Source organism: Vulpes lagopus, chromosome 7 (assembly GCF_018345385.1).
Source record: "Vulpes lagopus strain Blue_001 chromosome 7, ASM1834538v1, whole genome shotgun sequence".
NCBI classification, from domain to species: domain Eukaryota; kingdom Metazoa; phylum Chordata; class Mammalia; order Carnivora; family Canidae; genus Vulpes; species Vulpes lagopus.
Window position 1 is genome coordinate 108631525 of NC_054830.1, and position 11229 is coordinate 108642753.

The 11229-nt window shown below is 38.2% G+C and overlaps 1 protein-coding gene across 1 annotated transcript; it reads left to right on the forward strand.

The window, feature by feature from the left end:
* Positions 1 to 1524: 1524 nt before the first annotated feature.
* On the forward strand, positions 1525 to 11007 carry LECT2 (leukocyte cell derived chemotaxin 2). The gene is made up of 4 exons (XM_041760621.1): positions 1525 to 1767; positions 3726 to 3822; positions 5479 to 5624; positions 10729 to 11007. The coding sequence occupies exons 1-4, from the start codon at positions 1722 to 1724 to the stop codon at positions 10893 to 10895; spliced, it is 456 nt and encodes a 151-aa protein (XP_041616555.1). The 5' UTR covers positions 1525 to 1721; the 3' UTR covers positions 10896 to 11007.
* Positions 11008 to 11229: the final 222 nt, after the last annotated feature.

Genomic DNA, 11229 nt, shown 5'->3' on the forward strand with positions numbered 1-11229 from the left:
GGGAGACTGCTTCTGCCTCTGCCTGTGTCTCTGCCTCTCTCTGTGTGTCTCTCATGAATAAATAAAATCTTAAAAAAAAAAAAGGCAAGTAACTTGTAGTTATCTTGATATAGGAAGTAGTTTTTAGTATGCTTGCCCTCAAACTTGAATTACAGACAGTTTGAATTTCTCCCCTTACTCACTGGCCCCTCTACCTTTGGTGAAAGTGCTAATAAAAATAAAATGGGGAATGCCTGGGTGGCTCAGTGATTGAGTGTCTTCAGCTCAGAGCATGATTCCGGGGTCCTGGGACGGAGTCCCACATCGGACTCCCTGCATGGAGCCTGCTTCTCCCTCTCCTTGCCTCTTTACCTCTCTCTGTCTCTCATGAACAAATAAATAAAATCTTTAAGATAAAAATCAAAAAGTAAAATGGCCTGGGCATGAGGCATGGGGGAGACACAAGAGGTCAACTTAATGCTCATAGTTGACCATCTTGCAAATGTTAAACACCCTTCAGTAACTGTAGCCCAACGAGTAACCATATTCCACATACATTTCCTTGTGAGGACATACAGCTCAAAGAAGATAAAGGTCTCACTCAGAGTTGTCTATTAACAGGTCAGAGTTTCTAATCGAGAGACCTCTCACATGTGGCCATCACCTTACAGTCACTGAGAATACACAAGAAACAGTGAAGGTGCCTTCGGGCCCCAGGCTACCACTTCAAAATGGACATCAGGCAGCCTCTTGCAGCACGTTTGTTCGGTTAGCTGGCTTATATTTGCTTTCACTCCCGTAATATTTCCATAAACACAATGGAGTTTCTTGTGCTTAGTAATTCTGAGAGCTCTACTCATGAACTATCACTTGTGTCTCATCTGATTGGTCAGGGCAGGTCGTATAGCTGAAGCACACACCAAAGATTGGGAAAGCACCTCTGCCTCCACAGAGACCCGGGAAGGGTGTGGATGCAGGGAGAAAAGAACTGGAAGCACAATCAATCTCAGTCTCCCACGGCTTCCAACAAATTATTTAAATGGGGATGTTTCCACAGAAAATCCCAGGGCTTCATATATCATTAAACATAACAAGAAGGAGGTGTTAACACATGTTCAAATATACAGAAAAACACATATATTAATATAATAGCTATGTATCTACCTCTGATAATTAACAAATTAATACTTTTACACATTTGCTTCTCATATTTTTATGAATATGAATATTGAATCTTAAATTGAATATTGAATTTTAAATATTGAAATAATTTAATATTTAAATATTTTAAATATTAAATATTGAATTTCAAAATATGAATATTTTAGAGTTTAGCACTCTGTATGCCTCTCTATAATTCTATTTCCCTCTCTCTTCAAAGGTACCTACTATCCTAAAGTTAATTTGTGCATATTTTTATACTTTTCCTATGTACACAGCCATTCATGAAGCCACAGCCCAGAAGACAGTCACCCAGTCTTATCATTTTCTGTTAATATTTAGTCAGCATTTCCAATAAAATTACTTTCTCCTTCAGATCACTTTTACAAAAGTCCTACATGTGAACCCAATATTCAACTTTGACTTGCTTCATTCTCGTATTTTTTGTGTATCACTAAATTAAAGAAATGAGAGATGCAAGATCCTAAGGCTAAATAATTCAAACCTGGCTCTTTTTCAAAGAGTGAGGGGGCAATTCAAATTATCAGAGGAAGAAACATCCTAAGGAAAGCAAAAGCCAAATGTTTTCCACAGGAGTCTTTCTTTGTGCTGTCTTGATTTCGACTGGTAAGTCAAAAACAATTTTAAAATCTTGCCTAATTTTAAAAAGCAAATTTTAATAAAAGATTTAAAAGCTATTAATATCACAATCACAACAGATACTTATGTAGTTGATTATTGAAAGTGGGCTAGGAAGACTACATGATCGGGGTTCTCCATGATTTCCACCTGAATGTTATGATTCTTTAGTGAGGGAAACATAAAAGTAGAATGGAGGACTTTAAGGGAAGTCTGTCAATTTAATTGGACAGGATTGGTCTAGGATTTAATTGGTCTAGGATTTAACTGGAACATAATTGGAAAATAAAGTTTTTGTCAGAATTTGATTTCGAGAATTCCTGATAACAGCAACTGGTGTGGATTAGGACAAGGGGAGCACTCCCTTAAGAGTCGTAGCAGGAGAGGAAGATGCGTACGTTAATAAATTTTCTAACAAAAATAAATAAATAAATAAATAAATAAATAAATAAATAAATAAATAAATAGTCTAACATTTGCCTCAATCCCCAGTGATAAATATTAGTACTAAAGTGATGGTATTATATTTCAATCAATATATTGTCTTGAAAGTATAAGACATTTGAAACCCATCTTCTGTTTTTGTCTTTTCACTTTCTTTTCTTTTTTTTTATTTTGTATATTTTTTTATTGGAGTTCAATTTGCCAACACATAGCATAACACCCAGTGCTCATCCCATCAACTGCCCCCCTCAGTGCCCCTCACCCAGTCACCCCAACCCCCGGCCCACCTCCCCTTCCACCACCCCTTGCTCGTTTCCCAGAGTTACAAATCCTTCATGTTCTGTCTCCCTCTCTGATATTTCCCACTCATTTTCTCTCCTTTCCCCTTTATTCCCTGTCACTATTTTTTATATTCCCCGAATGAACGAGACCATATAATGTGAAACTCATCTTCTAAAAAAGTATATTTGGATGAGTATTGGGTGTTATACTATATATTGGCAAATCGAACTCCAATAAAAAATATACAAAAAAATAAAAAAATAAAAAAAGAATATACTTAAGTGGCCATATTCTGTAGCTCCTCTCATAGCACTTATTAATGAATAGTAAAATATCTTTAAATAAAATCAATAATCAAATTAACTGGTCTTGTTTTTGCTTCTGTTTTGTTAGTGTATTTCAAAGTAAAAGGTTGAGTTTGTTAACTGCATCTCTCTGTGAATGTTAACATTGGAAATCCGGGAAATTTAATTCAATTAAGTATTTATCTACTGCTACCTACAGAGAAGATGTACCTAAAACAAGTATACACAAAATGCACTGAGCCAGCCCCTCCTCCACTTTACTGCTATATAATTTTTCATATAATTATTTCTACTCCCTTCCTTCCTTTATCTTCTCTCTCTACTCTAGGTTAAATTGGATAGACATGTTCTTATTTCTAGGAATCTCTCGCTTCTATTTTTTGCAAATATGACAAAGATTTATTTTAGTGCTAAATACATTTTGCTAGTTCAGAATCTGTTTCTTCTTCAAACATTTTCTTGGATTTGATTATCAGGACTAATAATAAAGGAACATTTCAAAGTTACTTTGGAATTTCTAGAATTATTTCTTTGAGCTATGCTGTTCATGTTGGCTTAACTTAAACATAATGGTCCCAAGTAATAGGCAAAGAAAATCTGAAAAGCACAATGTATGCCATTTATTAGTCAATAATCTGAAACAAACTGTAGTGATGGAGATTAATGCTTATAAATAAACATTTTTGCAAATACTCTGTGTGTAATAAAACACATTTTTATGGCCAGGGGAAAAGCTGGCCATAATTTTATATCTGAATCATGAGTTAAAGGAAAACCTACCCATAACCCACAGAAAGTTAGAGAAAAACTATAGTGAAAACAGAACTTTTGAATCTACTGAGAGACATAAAAGGTAAACAGAGACTGGAAATAAATGAAGTGAGAAAATTTGCTTCTTGTGTTTCTCTTTTTTAGCACTGGCTGGACCATGGGCTAATATCTGTGCTGGCAGGTCTTCCAATGAGATCAGGACATGTGACAGCCATGGTTGTGGCCAGTACACTGCCCAAAGGTATGGAGTTTCACAAAAAAACCCATAAATTATTATGGTTCTTAACCTCTTTGCTTTCTGTCCTTGTTTCAAGCACTCATAATCATTTCCCTCTGACAGCAGGATTCAGAGATTAATGCAGCTGTACTAGTGTCTTTCTAGAGCAGCTTCCAAGGCCTCTGCTTCAAGTATGGGCTCTGAATTGGGAAAATAGCACGTAATAAAGGGGCGGGGGGAGGAAATGTGGTGTTTTCCGTCTCAATGGTATCCTGTTGGTTTTTCCAAGGTAAAAATCAACATTACTATCCCATTTTATAGACGAACTTGAACTGAGGTATCAAAAGGTTAAGGAACCTGCCAAACACAGCTGGAGGTGGTGATGGCTGCACTAAGATTTAGGTTTTTGGCTCCTCCTCCCATCACACTGTAGTGTTACCGACCCAGGATGTAGGAGTTCAACATCAGAGGCGGCCTCAACAGGCAATTTCTTTCAGACAATAAGGGATACATTCGTGAATTTTCAGTAATGTACAGCACCACCTTGGGGGTGCCACTCTGATGAAATAGCCATGTGTCCAATTGCATAATTGGCCTGCATCCTAATTATACTAGAATTCTCACTTAAACCGATACTACTTACAAAGCAATCTCAAACACCTGGAACAAGGTTGTGATAGGAAATATGGAAACGTGGCCTCTGAATTCCCAGGATTCAGGCTCAATTAGTTCATACCTTAAAGTTTATGCCCTTGACTTATACAATAAGTTATTGGCTCTTCACTTGGAACCTGCTCAGTGTTGCTTTACACATAATTCTAACAATTATCATCAATCTGATTTTTCAGGCACTAGTCTATTAGAAGGGAGAAGAGGCTGGTAAGAGCAAGCATAAAGACAACAGGGAGGGTTGTCAGAGACAAATCTCATAAGCTGGGATCATTTAATGTTTGTGTTCCATTCACTTTAATAACTCAGGAGTTATCACTCATTGTATTAAAATAAACATATAGTAAATTATTTTTAAAAGATTTATTTATTTGGGAGAGAGAGAGAAAGACAGGGAGAGAGAGAGAAAGGGGAAGGACAGAGGGAGAGAGAATCCCAAGCAAACTCCATGCTGAGAGCAGAGCCCGACGCAGGGCTCAATCCCACAACTTTGAGATCATGACCTGAACCAAAACCAAGAGTTGGATACTTAATCGACTGAGCCACCCAGGTTCCCCAATCGTTTACTCCTGACAGGTTCTTAATCGTTTATAATGACTTCTGAATTACTGAGACAAAAATGAAAGTAATGTGATCCTTTATGATAAGATTCCCTGCTTATCCCAAGATAAGTGGTCTTGAAGGGATCAAGATTCATATATCTATAAAATATGCTTACATAGATTGTCTCATTTCCCCAAAATGCCATATGATAGTAAGTTCTTAAAGCCTCTCTATATACCAAATACTATCTTAAATGTTTTAATCTTTACAATATGGTTATTACTACCTGCACGGAGGGAAGTTAAAATTGAGATAAAGAAGAGTAAGGAAACTCAGGACATCCCAACAAGTTCTAGTTGTTTCGCGGTTTGACATCCTAGTCTGGGAACAGTGGTCCAACACCACGTTTCTGGGCAATAAAGTTCCCAGGACAGTTCCTCAGTCTGTTCATTCCTATTTACATTCTAGAAATCACAGGCTTCACCAGGGTGTGGATGTCTTGTGTTCTGATGGATCTACTGTGTATGCACCTTTCACCGGAATGATTGTGGGCCAGGAGAAGCCTTATAAAAACAAAAATGCCATTAATAATGGTGTTCGGATATCTGGAAGAGGTAAGAGGCGTTGTACATACCGGGGACACATACTGGAAAATGTTTGATGCTTATTTATTTAATGCATTTGCCGTACACCAAAGTTTCATACTTCCTCTACAATGATAGCATCTAGGCTAGAAAGGACATAGGATACCAAACTAAAACAGCTAATGGGTTTTCAAAGATGTTCCACCTCTTCCTCTGAAATCATCTTCTTGATGCACACTCTCTACCTAACCCCACAACTGACTGAAGGACTTTTATTCTTGTGGCCCATGCGGTTTTGCCTAACAGTCTAAAAACAAAATCACTTTCAACAGTATTTACCATAATAAATAGATACTTTAATTTACCAAAATCCCACAGTTCAGAGATGTTAGCATTTCTGCAAAAGGTGACTGGAAAAATATTTTCAAAGGCCTGTATGTTCTAGGTAAAGCTGGGTCATCTAGTACTCCAGGTGTTGGGCTTGTTGTTTATCGTTTTTTATTTTTATTTTTTCTTAATCCATTGAGGTAAAATATTCACACAGGCAAGTGTACAAAGCATAAGAATACAGCTCTTAAACTTTCACAAAGTGAATACACCTGTGTAACGAGCCCCCGAATCAAGAAAAAAAACATTCAACAGCATCCCAGAGGCCCTCCTGTACTACCTATACTCATTCTTCCCAGCAACAATAATCACCATCCCACCATACACTAGTTTCACTTGTCTTGGGAAATGACATAAACAGAATTAAACAGTATGCAGTCTTTTTGTGGGGCTTCTCTCACTCTGCATAATGTTTAGAAGATTTGCTTTGCATGCAGTTTTAGTCTCAATGATGTAGGCTGTTCCTTTGTACACATACATCTTCATTTCTGTAATCATCTTTCCCTAGATGGACATCTCAGTCGCATCCGGGCCTAGGCAATGATGAAAATACTATGAACTTTCCCTGCACATGTTTGTAAGGAACATAAATGTGCATTCCTGTGGGAGTGGTCCGGGAGGACACTCCCCTCACCCCAGCTGTGAGAAACATTTTGTGAAGGACCTCACATCCTCAAAGAGCTCTATGGTTGGTGGCTGTTCTCTGGAGGCCCAAAATGACAAGGGAAACTGCTGCCACCGGACAGCGTCCACTTAGTAGGCAAGGCCAAGGTTGGCATGGTTACCCAACAGGCAGCAGAGCTGAAGTGGTAATCAGAACCATCTGAAGCACAGAGATCTGGGGCATTGTCTGGTTAATCACAGTGACCTGAGAGCTGAACAAACGGGCAGCCCACTAAAGCCTGATTTGTATAAACAGGAACACTGATGAACAAAATTGTGACTTCAATCATCACAAGAGTGGGTCACAAAACCTCCCCCGGCCTCCCAGACTTGAGCCAGTTCACAATCCCAGAGCTCCTTGAAAGAAAATGGGACTGAGTCCCTTTGAGGAAGGGCTCTGTCACATGGCCAAAAATTTCTACCATAAACCTTACTTCCAGCTATCCTCAAAGGGACCTGCAGCCATTTAGCTAGATGGCTGTACATTGGGGAAGACAAAATAATTGGGCTTCTCAGAGGTTACTGGACACCCAGTCAAAAATGACACTAATTCTAGACACCCAAAAGTCTGCTGTGGTCAACCAGTTGGACTACAGGTTCTAGGGTCCAGTGATCAACGTAGTTTTTCATCGGGGACACATACTGGAGTTTTTCGGCACACACACATGCCGTAGTTTTTCATCAGGGTCCATCTGACAGTGATCCCAGTGTGTCCACAAATCCACTCTGCAGCAATTTTCCCAGTTCGGGAATGCTGTAGGAGTGGGAGCGCTGGGTCACTTGGTGTATGTTCCCCTTCAACTTTAGCAGCCACCGCCAGTTTCCCAGAGTAGTACTTCCAATTACATGCCTACCAGGAGTGGATGAAAGTTCCAGTTGCTCCAGTCACAGTACTTGGTGCTATCTATCTACCTTTATCATGTCAACCATTTTGATAAGTACATAGTCATATCTCATTATCTTACATTTGCATTTCCCTGATGGCTAATACAACTGAGTACCTTTTCATATTTATTGATAACATGGATATTATCTTCTGTGAGGTGCCATTCAAGTATTTTGCCTTGTATTTTCTGCCTTTTTCTTATTAGTATATTTTTTATATATTGTACATATGAGTCCTCTGTTAGATCTGTGTGTTGTAAATATCTTCTCCCACTTCATGGGCTACCTTTTACTTTCTGTATGCTTTCTTTTAATAAAAAAAATTCTTTTTAGTGCAGTCCAATTTAGTATTTTCCTTTACTGTTAACACATTTTTTCCTTAAGATCCATTGTTTACCCTAATGTCATAAAAATACTGTTCTCATCTGTAAACTTTATTATTTCATCTTTTATATTTAGGTTTATGATCCCTTTGGGATTGGTAAGGAATGAGATAGGGATCAAGATCTTTTTTCTCATATTGGTAACTAACTGATTCAGTACCATTACCTCCCCTAGTATCTTTTTGCAGATATTGCAGCATAGTATCTTTTGCCATAAATCATGGTCAGAATATACATACATCTGTTTCTGGTCTTTCTGTTTCATGGGTCAGTGTGTCAGTCTTGCAAAAATATGCTGTAGCTTTAAAATACATCTTCATATCTGCTAGTATAAATCTTTCAACTTTTGTCCTTCTTTCAGACTGCCTTGAGAATTCTTGTTCATATGCATTTCCAGATACATAATAGAATCAGTTTATCGATTTCCACCAAAAATTCTGCTGGGACTTTGGTTGGTTTTGTATTGGTTATATAGATCAAATCAAGAAGAACTGATATCAGGGACACTTGGGTGGCTCAGCGGTTGAGCGTCTGCCTTCAGCCCAGGGCGTGATCCCGGGGTCCTAGGATAGAGTCCCACATCGGGCTTCCTGCATGGAGCCTGCTTCTCCCTCTGCCTATGTCTCTGCCTCTCTCTGTCTCTCATGAATAAATAAATAAAATCTTAAAAAAAAAGGGACTGATATCTTAAAAGTAATGAGTCTTCCAATGAATAAACATGTTATATCCTGCATTTATTTTGGTCTTCCTGCACTGTTATATTAGTAGGTGTTATACTGGTTTCAGTGTTGAGGCTATGCACATGTTCTGTTTAACATATACATTAGACATACTGTATTTTTTTAAGTTAGTGGCTTTATTTTTTTTCAATTTATTTTTATTTGAGAGAGAGAGAGAGAGAGAGAGAGGGGCAGAGACACAGGCAGAGGGAGAAGCAGGCTCCATGCACCAGGAACCCGACGCGGGACTCAATTCAGGGGCTCCAGGATCGCGCCCTGGGCCAAAGGCAGGCGCGAAACCGCTGAGCCACCCAGGGATCCCAGACATATTGTACTGATTTTGTTTAGAAAAAAAAAATTTTTTTTTTGGTTTAGATTTTCAATATAGGACTGCCCAATAGGAATAAAAGCCACATATGTAATTTAGAATTTTCTAGTAGTTATACTAAGAACATTTTAAAAAACAGGGAAAATTAATTTTAATAATGTATTTTATCGGGCAGCCCGGGTGGCTCAGCGGTTTAGCGCCACCTGCAGCCCAGGGCGTGATCCTGGAGACCCAGGATCGAGTCCCACGTCAGGCTCTCTGCGTGGAGCCTGCTTCTCCCTCTGCCTGTATCTCTCCCCGCCGCCCCCCATGTCTCTATGAATAAATAAAATCTTTAAAAAAATGTATTTTATCTATTATCATTTCAAAATGCAACATAAAATTACTAATGTTTTACTTTTTTGGTACTATCTTCAAAATCCAGCATGCATCATATACTTAAAGTAAGTCTAATTCAGATTAGCTACATTTTGGGGATGCCTGGGTGGCTCAGCAGTTGCCTTTGGCTCAAGGCATGATCCTGGATTCCTGGGATCGAGTCCCACATAGGCCTCCCTGCAGGGAGCCTGCTTCTCCCTCTGCCTCTCTCTCATGAATAAATAAATAAAATCATTTAAAAGAAAAAAGATTACCTACATTTCAAGTGCTGACATGCGACTGGTGGCTACCATGGTGGACAGTGCAATTCTAAGGCGTTTCATATGTTTTCTGTCCACTTGACCTGTTTTCACTGACGTCTGTTAAAATCTTCTATTACTAGTGAGTTTCTATTTCTCCCTGTATCTCAGGTAGTCTTTATATATGTGGTTTCTGTGTTATTTGGTGCATGGATGGTTACAACTGCTGTATCTTCCTTGTATTTAGCAGGATACATTGCCCTCCTTTGTCTTGTTTCAGTGATTTTTGGCCTCAGTTCTACTCTCTGATAACAGATTCATAATCCTTGCTTCCCTTATTTCCATTTGCTTGACAAATCTTGGTCCAGCCCTTAATTTTCCACCCTTTTTTAAAAAAAGATTTTATTAATTTGAGATAGTGATGGAGCGCACAAACAGGGTAGGAGCAGAGGGAGAGGGAGAAGCAGATTCTTTGCTGAGCAGGGAGCCCAACGCAGGGCTTGGTCCCAGGACCCTGAGATCATGACCTGAGCTAAAATCAGATGCTTAACTGACTGGGCCACCTGGGTGTCCCTTGCATTGTTTTACTGAATATGGCATAGAATTGCTTTTTGCTTTTCAAGCCAGTAGGAATTTTTTTTAACAGATGATTTAAGATTTATAGATATACCTCATGTATGTGGTCCCAACATTGTCATAATTATAGTACTAAATTAACTCTACTTCTCTATTTGGTGTGTTTTTGTTTTTACTTTTTTTTCCCCTTTTAGTGTTAGTAAGATTTGCATTCTTGTGCCAATTATGACCATTTGTCTTTAAAGTCTAATTATTTTATTAGAATAGGTCTTGGCATTGAAATTATTCTGAGAACAAAATATGTTAATAGTCTCAATTTTCTCAGCAACCTGGTGTTTTTCTGCTGTTCCTCAATGCCTTCGTTAAATGTTCATTTGAATCTATTCTCCCTTGGGCACCTTGCAGTTTTAGTCTTCATTTCTGATATGATTTTGTCATCTTCCTCTATTCCCTTACTGAGTTCAATCAAGTCTCAGTTCTTTTTGTTTTCTCTTCCATTTCTGTTATTTTTTTGAATTTCTGATTCAAGGCTACTTGAAACCCAGAAAATAACTAATTTAATTTCCTTTCTTTTAGGTTTCTGTATTAAAATGTTCTACATTAAGCCTGTTAAATATAAAGGTTCTATCAAGAAGGGAGAAAAACTGGGAACTCTACTGCCCTTGCAGAAAGTCTATCCCGGCATACAGTCCCACATACACATTGAGAACTGTGACTTGAGCGATCCTACTATGTACCTCTAAGTAGAAGACAAACGACCAGATCTTTCAAGTTAAAAATCATCTTCTTAAAAATCTGGATGCATATCCTACTCTTCAATAAATTTATGTCCAAATAAAAACATGATGAATGCAAGAAAGAAAATAGAATTTTTATTTCAACTCATTGTCACTTGGATGTTTGTCAACTAATATCTGAGGGTTCTCTGATTTTTCTGTCACTTATGGGATCTGACAGGTTTTACTTCTTTGCTTTTTAAAGTTTCTCAGTCCTCAATACATAGGATAAAAAAATATGAATTCCAGCCTCTCTGGACTGCATTTTTGACACTTCTAAAACTAGCTACCTTTCTACCTG

Excerpts from the sequence above, each read along its gene's own strand:
- LECT2 (XM_041760621.1), top strand. The coding sequence starts at position 1,722 with ATGTTTTCCACAGGAGTCTTTCTTTGTGCTGTCTTGATTTCGACTG. Across the intron at positions 1,768-3,725 it reads TGCTGTCTTGATTTCGACTG|CACTGGCTGGACCATGGGCT; the intron begins GTAAGTCAAAAA and ends TCTCTTTTTTAG. Across the intron at positions 5,625-10,728 it reads TGTTCGGATATCTGGAAGAG|GTTTCTGTATTAAAATGTTC; the intron begins GTAAGAGGCGTT and ends CCTTTCTTTTAG.